This window comes from Aspergillus pseudodeflectus (genome assembly GCF_044049435.1).
Source record: "Aspergillus pseudodeflectus strain CBS 756.74 chromosome Unknown BJX68scaffold_70, whole genome shotgun sequence".
Lineage (NCBI taxonomy): Eukaryota > Fungi > Ascomycota > Eurotiomycetes > Eurotiales > Aspergillaceae > Aspergillus > Aspergillus pseudodeflectus.
This window is the reverse complement of record NW_027263846.1, coordinates 23,059-36,306: the sequence shown is the minus strand read 5'-3', so window position 1 is coordinate 36,306 and position 13,248 is coordinate 23,059. Positions and strand designations below refer to the sequence as shown.

Below are 13,248 nucleotides of genomic sequence, written 5' to 3'. Positions count from 1 at the left end.
CGGAAGCCACCAGGGTCGATTCATGTCTCCTCACCCTGCTCTACCGGCCAATAGCAAAGTTGCCGCAATCCCTTTCAGATTCGCGTGTTTCGCAAGAGAGGCTTGGAGCTGCAGTGGGTAGATGCGATTGGCGTAGGGCACTGCTGCATCCTGGGCTTCCCGACGGGGCTCGCGGACAAAGGATGGAGACATGTCAGCAGCGCAGATCGAGATGTTGCGGACGAGAAACTCGCCTTGACGCCCATGTTGTTGAGAAAGTGGAATGGTGGACTTTGATGGTCCGAGGGCAGGTATAAAGGAGGGCGATCGAGCCCGCAGAACATGCATCTCAACTTGATTTTCCTTGCAGCCAGCACTTTCTCCAGTTTCAGTGCCATTTCTCTTTCTTCCGGCTTTCCACTCTCCCGTCTCTTACCATACCCGCAAAGAAATTCCCCCTTCCCCAATATGCTCCCCACATTTCATATGAACAGCTTCAAACAGTGGGCTCCCCCTCCCAAGAAACCAATCCTACCAAAAAAAACACGCCACGCGTGTAACCCAAGACCCCCAAATCCCCTTCGCCCGAAGCCGTCTCATGATACCCCTCCAAGCACTCTGCCGCTTCCCAAGCATCAACTCCCTGCGCGGCCGCCGGCCGAAGTTTGCGTGCTTGTCAGTGCGGACACCCAGCCGTATACACCATCAAGTTCATCAAGCTCCCATACTCAATCCCGGGAAACGATGAGACCAGATTCGGAGTCGAAGACATTTCCAGAGAAACCCGACCGCGGTGCATCTCCACGCGATTCGGTGCCTCATAACCAGGCTCCGGCTCCGGATCCGATTTCCCGCTGCGATCTTCAAGACAACGCTGGTACCTCAACAGAACCGCCCGCCTTTCGGGGAGATTATGCAGAAGACGGTCTGTCGTCTCGGAGTATCTTGAGCTCGGACGACTCTCTAGAGGAGTCCTTCCAGCCGCGAGACGCGCATGAAGACGTTCCCATTGATCCGCTGATCCTTAGCAGCGACGGGTCTTGGAGGGATATCGATCTCCAGTCGTCAATCCCTCAAGATAGCCTGGTCAACTTGGAGACAACTTGCCCGTATCCGGAACCGCCAGCCACTCTCCACGCCATGTCTTTAAAGCTACAAGTAGGCGCCTTAAAACTAAGGGGGTTAGATCTAGATCAGACACCTGACGTACTCGAGCTTCGGCAGACCTTCGATTGGATATTCATTCACTATTCTGCTGAACCATGTACAGTACTCTAAACCCAACTGTAAATATTAAAGCCAGTTCAGCCAAGGCACGACGTTTAGTCCCATTTGCTCTCCCAACGTAAATAGTAACTCCCCCGAGCAAAGGACGATAATCGATTCCGTTATATTCCTTTCTATCCGATTAGCTTGCGAAGTGTCTCCCAAACTCCAGTCCACTATGTAGTTCGGTTATCATGCGTGGCGTTTCCATAAATCCCGGGAGCGCACTTAGCTGAATTACCCCGCATTCCACGGCATTTATTCTTAAGGCTTTTCAAAAGCCCAGCACCACCTGCAAGCAGATACACCATGGCGGATGAAAAAGGTCCACCCCGCTGCATATTATGCAACCTGTCCTTCACTCGGATGAGCCACTTGAAACGTCAATCCAGGCTCCGTACGCGATAAGCTCACGATCATGGACCCCTGGCAAAGTCTCCGCTAACCCGCCACAGACGAAGATAGAGGCAGCTATCAATGCGTATGCGGTCGTTTATTTTCTCGGAAGTATGGCTCTCCTACCAGCCCGTCGGTTTTCATTGACAACCTGAAGTGATGGACTCGCACGACATCTGCGGCGATGCATCATCGCACAGCAGGACAATACAATTCTTGGAGAATTCGACCTTATCAATTCCACGAAGCAAACACGAGAGAAGCGCGCCTGTGATAACTGCGCGAGGCTGAAACTGAAGTGTACCTTTCAAGTTCCGTGCGACCATTGTAGCAGCAAAGACCTCGCCTGCATGTACACCAGAAATGGTTATGTTGATCCCTACGAGCGCTTCCGGGTGGATGCACCAAAAGACAAGCAGGTGTCCAGTATTAGGCATGACGAAAGCTTCCTAGAACCTGAGACAGCTCAGACAACCCTTGAAATATTCCCGCTCGAGCAACCGGCGGCCTCAGCAGAAGGTCTGTCCTTGAGCCACGGTCCAACCGTTAATTTCGATTTTTCTACTCTGGAATTGGGTATGTTGAGTTTCCCCTTAACACCGTCCTCACAGTTTGGCGCAGATGATTGGGTCACTAATGTCTCCAACTTTAATGTGCCACCCTATTTGGCTTTTCCCTTCGCGCAACCCTTTAAACCTGATAGTTGGTCTCCTACCTCCCTGTGCCACATTCCGCCCAATCAGTCGCTCCGCCGACCTGACACTGTGTGTGAAGGTGAAGGTTCTATTGTTCTGCCTAACATAATATGCTAAATCTATCTTAGTTCCGAGATCAACCGCGCGTTCTCCTCCAGCATGCAGTGGCTTGACGGCATGCCAGCTTGACCCACTGGAGGCTAGATGCGCCGAAATCAGAGAGCTCTTACGTGGCGCAGAGCCGTTAGTCGACAGCAAGGATATATCCGGCTACATCACTCGTGATATCGTCCCCAGATGTGGGGAGCTTGATTTGGTGGGTGTGGGCGCACGCCAGCGCACGCACTGGCGAGGAACGGGAGCTTTTTAGTATATATCTCATAGAATAAATGAACTGGAAGGTTCCGCTCCATTCTGTCTTTGCCTCTCTTCACATACTTTCGCTGGTATTTGAGGACAAGTATTAATTCATCTTTGACCCACTGGATGGTTAGCTGGAAATGCTCTATATTATTAGTTACTTGGGTTGTGCTGAGGTAGAGACACGCACCTTATAGCAAGCAGCCATTGCGCCTGCTCATCTGGGTCATTATTTGCACGTATACGAGCCCTTTTTTGATGATGTGTAGACTCATGCACTTCCCCAGCGCTTGCGGACGTGAAACAATATTAAAGAAGTGCTGCACCAAGTTGCGCCCTTTTCCAATCGGGACAATCGCCTTGATACTCCTAAAATCCCTACACCAAAGCTGTGCCATGAGAATAGCAAGGTTATTTATGGTGAGACCCCCTTTTCCCCTCTGAGATGCGAGCCTCAGATAGTCCAATCTTGTGCTTTAAGTCTGTCTTGATGTACTAGAAATCTTTTAAATATGATACCATGGCAGTATGTTGATTCTACGAACCTGCCTGATTGTTGTCTGGATGTTCTCTGGTGTGAGGAAATCCCTTCTTCGTTCGAGCGAGCTCTGAAGGTTGTGCTGCCACCCATTTACTGTGCCCACTGTTGGTCTAGTTTAGTTCGACTAACAATGTATACACCAACATATTCCAGAAAAGCTTTGAATATCTGAATATCCGGGGTGACACAGCGCCTGGATGCTCCAGGATAAAACTAGATATTAAGTGGATCATTAGATGCTCAGGCTGTAGGCTGCAAGCTTCTTACCATTCAAAGACCCCAAGGACTTTATTATATTCCTCCTCTGTTTCCGGCAGCACTGGTCGCCTGCTGAAGAATTATCATGCTCGTCAAAGTTCACCTTTTAATGAAACTTTTCTCCTCTTATTTTCATGCAACACCCTACTAGGTTAAGCATCAAATGAAATGATAGTATCAGTGGGGGTCTGGTCGGAAATCAGGGTGCTTTTTTTCTTCTCCAAACGCCAGTCTCTCAGATGCGAATATGTGCTTATGTGCATTTTTAGCTCGGTTGAAATTATTTGGCTATCTGAAGCTCAGCCAAGCCGCGCTTTCATACTTTCAGCTGTTGTATGTTTTTACTTTTATCCCGCTTCGTGAGATATGTTGCTAGGAGCGTAGCGAGCGAGTGTACTTTGACGAACTACCTCTAGCGAGGAGCAGAGGCAACATTACGTTTTTTTTGGATCACCTAGGACCACGAGACTCTAACATGCTCTAACATGCTCAAACATCCAATGGTTGACTGGAACAGAGAGATAGAAGGGGAGACAATCAATGTACAACTAATGAATCTACATATAGATTGCTAATAGGGAGGTCATATAGTAAGCACTTAGCTTAAAAAGAATACGGCTTAATTATGGATGAGGCGAAAACTTCGGATGCATTTCGGAGCCATGTCCAAGGTGCAAAACGGGAGAACTAACCCAACCTCATCTGGAAACTCGCTCGCTTTTGGGCTTTCTGCTTAACTGGACCTGAGCTACTATTAGAAAAAGTCCACAGATGCGGCAAGCAGGTGATGAGCGTCACCCACGCGTGGGAGATCAGGATTACTGGCCACCACACCGCCTAGACAGAAGTTTTTAGACTGGGTGCTGGATTAAGTGGGTTAAATAGTAGACTGATTCAGTTCTTTTCTTTGGCTGCACTACCACTCCAACTTTCTCTTCGGTTTATCACAGGCACCATGTCAGAAATATACAAAACCCAATCACAGCTGGAGCGACTCAACCGGTAGATCCCAGCACAAACGGTTGCTTTGCTAAAGTTCTCCATTTGCCCAAGACCTTACAACACCTCATTCTCATGCTAGCTTCCTCCGCAAGGAAATCATCACATCCTCACCGTCCGCAATGCTTGCTACCCCCGAAGCCTTTGCAAGATCCGCGCGAGGAAACGGCTGTTGCCCCACCGTATCCATATCAATCTCATACTGCCCTAGGAGCAATGCTACAAAAGAAAAAACCGCCTTTTTAGCAAGAAAGCGGCCTGGGCAGACATGTTTGCCAGCGCCCCATGGCCGATATGCTACATTTGTCTTGAGGGTCTTGTCGCGCAGGAATCGGTCTGGCTGGAGAAGTTCGGGAGTCGGACCCCAGGTGTCTAGGTCGAGATGTAACTGGCGGTAGATGATCTATTCATGTTACGTGGTTCTGCTATAAGTGAACTGACCCCCAAACGATGAAAGTGGGGGATTGGGCCTGGGGAGCGGGGCGAGCGGGGCACGGAAGGAAATCAGTCCTGACTTACCAGAACCTTGCTTCCTTCTTTCAGGGTCTTGCCGCCAACGGTACTTGTCGACGAGACCTGCCGTGTCATTGGGCTTGTTACGATCAAGCGGAGGACCTCACTGTAGAGCGACTCGAGCATCGGGCAGTTCTCTGTTAGATAAGTATGGTCGACGGCCTGCGTTTGCCGATTAATAGCGGGTTCAATTTCGAGAATTATGGAGGAGAGTAAATCACTATCACTCAGGATGTGGGCGACGAGCCAGAAGGACAGTTTGTACATGTTTCCTATGATTCTGTTTCAGGGCGGAGTTAGCAGAGTCAGAGCATATCTCGTACAAATACGTGAGGGGAAAGCAATGAATGACGCACGACGAAGTGTGCAGCATAAACATCCGGGCAATCTCGTCGATGGTGAGATCAAGGTCGCGCAATAAGCGTTCGACCGAAGAGACCCAGTAATTGGAGTGTCCTCGTTCGTCTGGCGAGAGGCTAAAGTATTCCACGAAGAAATTTATCATGTCTCCCTTAGCGGCCAGCATATCCTTACTCAAGAACCTAGGTAGCCCCATAAGGAACTTCCAGCTTGATCTCTCCCAGTCCATATAGCGCACCGCAAAGTCCGGCTGGATTTGGAGAACAATGTCCCCATAGTAAGACCTGACAATGCCATTAACCAAGGCCTGCGCGCAAATTCTGTGAAGTGAAATCGCGCATGTTTGCCCTTGGCTCAGCCCTAGCTCGGTAGGGCTAAGAATGGCCGCGATCCGCGGGATTATATCCCCTTCGACAAATGAATCCAGCTCCTTGCCGGGGCTGATGTGTTGCCTATAGAGGTCGATAATTGTGTCCGTAGCGTGCAGATGGCCAGCACGTGGTGCTTTAAGGATGGGAAGGAAGAGTCTGTCGGTAGCGGGCTTGGATATCCCGAATTTCAATAACATGTCCTTCGCCAGTGGTTCCAGAGTGAACGCCTTGGAATGCCTGTTGATTTCGGCCACGTCGACGGGGTCGGAGATGATGTACAGGGATGCACCGAACAAAGTGAAGCGAAAAGGAGATCTTGAATTGTTGGATTGTTTACTAGTATATGAGTCAGATACTCTTCTTTAATTTCAATCTCCAAGCGATAGGGGGAAGAACATTGCCTTCGTGACGGCTTTATCGAAATTACCGAAGAAGGAAATCAGTGGGCCTGAATCATCTGGTGAGCGAAGAGTGTTCACGAGATGTTGTCGCTGAGAAAGAGTGTACCGAAGACTAAGCAAGATCGACTTGAGTGTTAGCTCTAGCCAGACACCGGGATTGAGGTCAGGTCGAGGAAAATACATGGGATCCAATATGGTACTTCTTTTGGTTCGTCAGGGTGGAAGAATGGACGGATTGTAAAACGCCATATTCTCCATGTCAAAATGCAGAGCACTGCACAGCCGAAAAGCTTGGATAAAGTATTGAGCATTGCTTGAACCAATATCTCTGTCTAAGGGTTTCACCCGTATCCGGGCGACAGCTGTCTCAATATATGATGGGCTGCTGTTGACTTGTGAGAGCAGGAGGGTCGAGTATGTGTCTAGCGGACTGGATGGGGAACGGACGTACATCTTCTCTCTAGCGTTGTGCGTGAGGAGGGGTAAAGACATATGTCATCTGTACGCAGGCTGCCTTTTCCTGCATGCTGATGGTGGCTGAGTAGTCGTCTTACTATGGGCAATCTGTTTTTGAGTGACCAAATACGTAAGTCTACCTTACGTGTGTTCTCTGGGGAAGAGCAGATTTGGCTCGAAGCCTAGTTTTCGCAGCTCATGGTTGCCAAATAATTCTTTGCACATACACTGGTTAGCCACCTGGGCTTGTGTAGTGCACCTAGCTACACCTCTTCATGGCATTAACCCAATCCCTCAACTCCACGTCCACCTAGTTCTTCAGGACGGACTGCATTGATGACTTCACCCCGCTCAGAAGGACGTCAATTATTCATCTCCACGTCCCTGAGTTCTTCCGTGCCAGGTTGCACTGCATTGATCCTTCACCCCGCTCAGGGGCATGTCCGATTACCTCTGATTGGACCATAGCATGACTATGACGGCGCTTGCCGTCCGTCTGAGAGAGACGATCTATAATCCAAGAGAGTTAAGTCTTTTCCGCGCAAGGGGGGAAGCAGGACTAAAGAAGTTTTCAGCATTCACTGGAATCACAGTGGCTGACTGCCCAGGCTGGCAGGATCTAGACCCTGCTGTGCAACGGCAATCTTGACCAATCCCGCGCATTCATCTCGTCCGCCCCCTGTCGCGCCTCATGATATTGTAAAACGGAAGCGGGGGAAAAGGCGTGCTCCCGTGCAACGGCGATCTTGACCAATCCCCCGCATTCATCTCGTCCGCCCCCTGTCGCGCCTCATGATACTGTAAAATGGAAGCGGGGGAAAAGGCGTGCTCGCTCTTCAATGATGTTTTCAGTCCCAGGTCGAGGTTATAAATATGGCTTGATTTGCCGGCTCTTGTCTCGTCATGACAAAAGAAGAAACATTACAGTCCCGCATCCCAGTCCAACTGAACAAGCAAATTCAAAGACTCTCGGAGGTATTTACTTTCCTGCGCCTTTCCCTTGGTGCGGCCTCCTTCTCAGCTCTGGCTAATCAACGGGTGCCGACAGATCTCCAAATTTCCAAAACCAACTACTGTATGTGCAATGGTGTTGGGCTCAAAACCTCACAGGACCTGAAGTCGTCCTTTCCCGTGGCTGACTGACCCTCTATAGCTATTTGACAAAATGTGGCCCGGTGTCGGTTATGGCGCTCCTGGAGGTGAAGCTGGTGGTGGCGAGGCACTTCCCAAGTAGGCTCCTAGGTCAAACTAGGGTACGGCCTTAGCCTAGAAGAGAAAGAGGATATGGAGATGTAAGAGGGTTCACTGTTGTGTCGTCCAAAGAAGTTGCAGTGCCGACAAGCTCGAGGCAACGCATAAGCTGGTTGGGTCCTTCGGGATGACAAATACTTGTCTATCATTAATTAACCCCCATTTACATTTCTCCTGTCCTTTCCATGAGCCTTTCTCGTAGCAAAGTGGATTCGCTACGCCAGAAGATACAGATTGGAGCGCTAAGACTTATCCGACGGAACTTTAGGCAGCATCAAGTCTGCCACCGTTTTTGCCAGCTCCGCATTCTTTCCCTTCAAGTGGTCGACGAAGGGCTCCAACATTGCCGCCTTGAACACATGGTTCTCCCTCTACTGCTCAAGCTGGCTCGGAACCGTAAGCCCCGTATACACCTTGAGCGGATGCTCCATTGCCATCGGCCACAAGTCCTCCAAGGTCGCGGATGGCATGATGAACATCGGGTAGAGCGCCCCCCAGACTAGGTTTCCTAATATCCCCACCTGGCCCTGGAAGCCGGGCGATTCTTCCGCATGCTCGTTGAGCTCGGTTGGGTCGAAGTCTGCATCGACGGCGAGGATGTGGCCCTGGAAGTCGCCGGGGGAAGGACCTTGCTTGATGTAAGAAGCGTTAAATTCGGGGTCTCGGTAGGAACATGCGCTCCAGCCATCGAGGACGAAGAAAATGTTGCGGTTTAGTTTATGCTTGTAGACATCGGAATCACGGATTTCTTGGAAGTGCCTGTAGACAGAAGGTTAGCCTGTTGTGTTTGTTCGCTATTATACGGGGTGGAGGTCCCAACCGCTTTGCTGCGTCCACTGCGTCGGCGTTAAGGCCGAGGCCAATCTCTTTAGCATCGAACCAGTGCAGCTTAAGAAGAGGTTTGACTTCCTCGGATCCCTCGACGCCATCTCCCCAGGTCGAGAGATGAGCCTCGAACTTGCCACGCACATCCGCCCAGTGATAGTCCGAGCCCTCATAATGCGCTGTGCGGTAAACCGCGAGCTCGAACCCGTGTTTATTTCTCTTTACGGGAAGGTTCTCTACAATATCTGTGTGACGGCGCAGAATCTCCTGGATCCATGGTTCACGGGGTACAACACACGTCGGCGACCCACGTACCCCAGTCCGAAGCTGATCCTGCGTTGCGACGCTAATTGCAAACCGTTCGTAGCGAGACCTGTAGCTTTGCTTATCGTCGCCTTCTTTCTCTTGCTCCTTGATGCGTTGCTCGAGAAGTCTGTAACCCACATGTTCAAAAGCCTCCTGATAGGTCTTTTTGATATAGTCAAGGTTAGAATTGTGCAATCCAGCAACGACTTCAGCTGGAGGATGATACCCGTGATAGCCGTCCATTGGCAGCCAGAGGCATCACAGGCCAACCAACCGTCTGGATTTCCATGTTGGTCTTCCACATATTCTGGACCTTATCATGAATGATCTGGTCTTTTGGATAGTCAAGAGCTCTCCAGAGTTTTGTTCTTAGAATAAACCAGTCAGAATCGTAATCGTCAAAGCGAAGTCCGGGCTTCAAGATCACAAGGAAAGAAAGAAATCAAGAACAGCGGGGAGTAGTCGTGACCTGCATCGTCATCAGGCGGGGATCGGAGGGATTAGCTGTTTTGAGATCGTAAATTACCCCACCTGGGCAACCTATATTCAACACGGAGTAAGACTGCATGAGGGATACAGTAGCACTAACCTAGTTATTTATACCCCTCAGCACCGCTCTTCCCCAGCTTAGACCTTTTTCGATACTTACTCCTGCTTTCGCATTGTTAATCCCAAGAAATAAACCTCGAGTATGGCCGAGACCACGAGCCCTCTGGAACGGCTGGAGGGAGCCCTCCCCGCAATCCACGAAATCCACAACATCTGCGCAGCCCCGTCCCAAGCATTCGGCATCATTCATGAAGGAAAAATAATTTTCAAACACAGCATCGGCCACCGCGACCCCACGGTATCACAACCTTTACCTCCCGATGGAGAAACAATTTACATGCTGGGCTCCGTCTCAAAAATGTTCACCTCTGCCGCGGTCGGTATTCTGGTCTCAGAGGGAAAACTAAATTGGACAGATCCTGTGTCGAGATATATCTCTGAGTTTAATCCCAAGGGAGATGAGCGAATTGGGAAAGAGGCGGATATCATCGATTGTCTGCGGCATAGTACCGGTCTTACGGCGCCGAATATGCTATTCATTGGACCGAAGGGGACGATTCTCGCTGACGAGGAGGATGTTATTCGCCTACTAAATGAGATGCCTACTGTTGATTCTGAGGGAAAGCAAAGGTTCAACAAGGAATGGGGGTATAACAACCTCACAGTCGGACTTGTTGCGCTGGTCGTGCAGAGGGTCAGCGGGCAGCGATTTGCTGATTTCGTCCGCGAGAGGATTCTCATCCCGCTGGGAATGACCAGGACGGTTGTAAGCCGGTCCGAAATTATAAATGAGGATAATATCGCGCCTCCAACTTTCAAGACAAGTGGCGGACACTTCGCGCGTATACGTGACGAGTCCTGGCCATGTGAAGATCACGCACCGCTTCTCGCCGCAACGGGGATGAGAAGCACTCTCGATGACATGTTAACATTCTGTCTCGCAGTTCTCGACGCCGAGCGAGCAGAAAAAGACCCAGTCTATACACCGCAAATTTCCAACAACCCACTCAAACAAATGACGCGGGTCCGACGAGGGTACTGGACTCGGCCGGCAGACGACCCGGAAATCACCAAAGACGCCGCCTACGGGATGGGATGGTTCCGCACTGAGATTCCGGGATCGATGCTCAGTGCATTTAGTGGGAATGGGTTCACGCGTGAAAAACAGTACCGGTTGCACTTGCACAATATTTTGGGAAACTCGGAGGAACATCGAGCAAAGCCGATTCCTGTGGTCGCGCATACGGGTGGCATGAGAGGCTCCCTGTTCAGTGTCTTTACATTCCCTGAGACGCAGAGTGCGGTTGTGACCATGACGAATGGGCGAGACCTCGGTGATGCAAGTGACTGGACAGCCCAGCTGCTCATCCAGGCTTTGTTTGATTTGAAACCACAGCTGAATCTGGCAGAGTATGCGAAGAAGGAAGCAGAGCTTGCGGCTGCAGGCCGAGTAGACAATATTGAGAAGCCTTGGAGGGAAAATAGACGTCCCAGCGATCCCGTGCGAGATGTCGTAACGTATGTTGGTGAGTATCGTGGACTCAATGATCGATTTACAGTGACTGTCGTTGCGCGTACGGAATTTGGGGACAGCATAAGTGGACTCTCTGTGGTGTTTAACAACCAAGAGGTAACTAAGCTTCCACTGCTCTTCTATGCCAAAGACGTGTACAGCATGGACCCACAAGGGGAGGACAATTGGAAGCTGCAGCAGTTCGGCGCGAGTGACTACAAGCAGCTCTTGTTGGAGTTTACAGTAGATGATACGGGGGTCTGTACAGGTCTACACTGGGTGTGGGATAAGGATACAGTGTCCACCTGGTTTCAGAAAGTAGATTAGAGCTTATAGAATGGAGACTCAATACAGCTGTGGTAACTACTAAACCCCTTGAATCGCAAGGGGATGGTTATTGAGATATTCAGCTGCCTGGCGTAAGGTACTAAAAATGGCATTTGTTGAATTTTTTTGCCAGAAGCTATGGCATGTATACAGGATCATGGAAAGGTGGAATGTTAAAAGGAGATGAGGCTCGATATAGAAACATCATTGATTATGTGATAGCAGAGTGAATATAAAGTGACTACTTACAACCCCTGCTTTACCATAGAGCTATAAAACCCACCCTGCCACTATAACCCTTCATGAATGTTCCAAATTTACTTAGGAAGCTCCTCACCACCACCACGCGCACCACCAGGAGCACCAAACGGAGAAAGATCACCCCAAGGGAAGGCCTTGTCGATGGGTTGGCCGCCGCCGGTGGTAGAGCCGGCGGAACCGGTGTCGCCCCAGGGGAACATCATTTTCCAAATGCGGGTGTTAGTTGGGTTTATGGTTCAACTGGCTGAACGGGGGATCTGGGTAGAAGAATAAATGGTGGTAGGTGCCTTACGATTATGAGTAGAGGGTTGACTCTGAGAGAACTGTTGTTGTTAGTTGAAAGTTTCTGTGTCTCATTGGAGTGCTCCTACCTTGGTAGAGTAGAGATTGGATGTTTAGTTTAAACACCCGGTGGAAGATTATTGCTTGGTTGAATTGAAGAAGCGAGTCAACAATCGGCGTCCTTCAAGGCATATTTATACGCAGCTCAACCCGCTAAGACCATATAGATGAGATTAATGTCTCCTTCCAAAAGTGGTCGCATCTTGCGCTACACGCTCCTTTACCAACAGTCATGATGCCATACAATGCTGCTATTCGACATACAACAGGGCGAGTATAGTAGTTGCTGAAGGATTCATCACAAATTCTTGGCTGTCAGCTTGCGAGCGCGGACGCTCCCCGATGCCATATATGCAGTCATGCTATAGTTTGGGGTTCAAGGCACCTGAACATTGCGGATAAGAATATTGTTAGAACAATGGAGCTTCCCCGCGCAAGTCGAACTAGCCCCCACATCTCCAGACCGACGTTCGTGCTGCAGGTGGCTAAATGGAGTTGGGTACTTCTGGAAGAATGCCAACGAAATACCCTGACTTAGCGGGGGCGCGGCTTGGCTTGACGTACGACGCGGGGTTGGACTTTCTTCATGGATGTAGTTGGTGTAGGGGTTGATTATTTTGTGCTATAGTATGCATGTTCATTTTTGCAGAAATGGGTTGATTAAGTGGCCCTAAGCAATTTCTTGTCTGTTGATGAAAGGAGCACGCTATTAAATACATTAGTTACCATAATACCGAAACCTCCTAGTTCACGACCCTCGTCCATTGAAAGCATAGCAGTATCGCAGAGTCCAAGCGTAGCAGCTGCCCCAGTAGATGCTCATCAAGGTCACTGCAGCACTCGAGGACAGCATTACAAATCAAAAGCCAATATTCGTCGTCATTGGCCTTCGCTTGGCTTGGTATCATATATCCAGAAGGCTTAGAAATAGATTGATCAACCCTCCTGAATGCGGAACACTTTGTCCTGCTTCTTCCACTGGCTGGATCCACCTGGCCCACCTCGGCCCCATTGCCTTCAGGCTGGGGGACAGGATGGGATCGATGGCTTGTTGCCGTCATCTACTTTAAAGAAGTATCTATAAAGAGATTATAATAATATCTCCTTCCTATATTAGTTTAGTTCACCCCTGAAGACCTGTACTAAAAGTCCTTTACTTCGCGATAGATACAGAATGCCAGACCACTTTCATTATGTCCTCCATGCCTCATTGTTTCCGACAGCTTCGGAACTTTGCCGAGCTTGTCGGCCGGGAAGGTTTGTCTCTTGTCCGGGACTG

At 49.8% G+C, this 13,248-nt stretch overlaps 4 protein-coding genes across 4 annotated transcripts; 2 read left to right on the top strand and 2 right to left on the bottom strand.

Annotated features, from left to right (window-relative positions):
- Positions 1–54: 54 nt before the first annotated feature.
- Positions 55–1,310, top strand: BJX68DRAFT_195549 (uncharacterized protein). Its single transcript, XM_071037470.1, has one exon. It carries the CDS (start codon positions 322–324, stop codon positions 1,255–1,257), a length of 936 nt encoding a protein of 311 aa, XP_070893740.1. The 5' UTR covers positions 55–321; the 3' UTR covers positions 1,258–1,310.
- Positions 1,311–4,567: 3,257 nt separating this feature from the next.
- Positions 4,568–6,450, bottom strand: BJX68DRAFT_258692 (cytochrome P450; the record flags this gene model as incomplete). The annotated part of the gene is made up of 4 exons (XM_071043573.1): positions 4,568–4,897; positions 5,014–5,287; positions 5,364–6,074; positions 6,290–6,450. The coding sequence occupies 4 exons, from the start codon at positions 6,448–6,450 to the stop codon at positions 4,568–4,570; spliced, it is 1,476 nt and encodes a 491-aa protein (XP_070893739.1).
- Positions 6,451–8,217: 1,767 nt separating this feature from the next.
- BJX68DRAFT_271901 (uncharacterized protein) lies at positions 8,218–9,220 on the bottom strand (the record flags this gene model as incomplete). Its single annotated transcript, XM_071047063.1, has 2 exons — positions 8,218–8,605; positions 8,667–9,220. 2 exons carry the CDS (start codon positions 9,218–9,220, stop codon positions 8,218–8,220), a joined length of 942 nt encoding a protein of 313 aa, XP_070893738.1.
- A 448-nt stretch (positions 9,221–9,668) lies between these two features.
- On the top strand, positions 9,669–11,366 carry BJX68DRAFT_271900 (serine hydrolase domain-containing protein; the record flags this gene model as incomplete). Its single annotated transcript, XM_071047062.1, has 1 exon — positions 9,669–11,366. One exon carries the CDS (start codon positions 9,669–9,671, stop codon positions 11,364–11,366), a length of 1,698 nt encoding a protein of 565 aa, XP_070893737.1.
- Between the last annotated feature and the right edge of the window lie 1,882 nt (positions 11,367–13,248).

Excerpts from the sequence above, each read along its gene's own strand:
- BJX68DRAFT_195549 (XM_071037470.1), top strand. The coding sequence starts at position 322 with ATGCATCTCAACTTGATTTTCCTTGCAGCCAGCACTTTCTCCAGTTTC.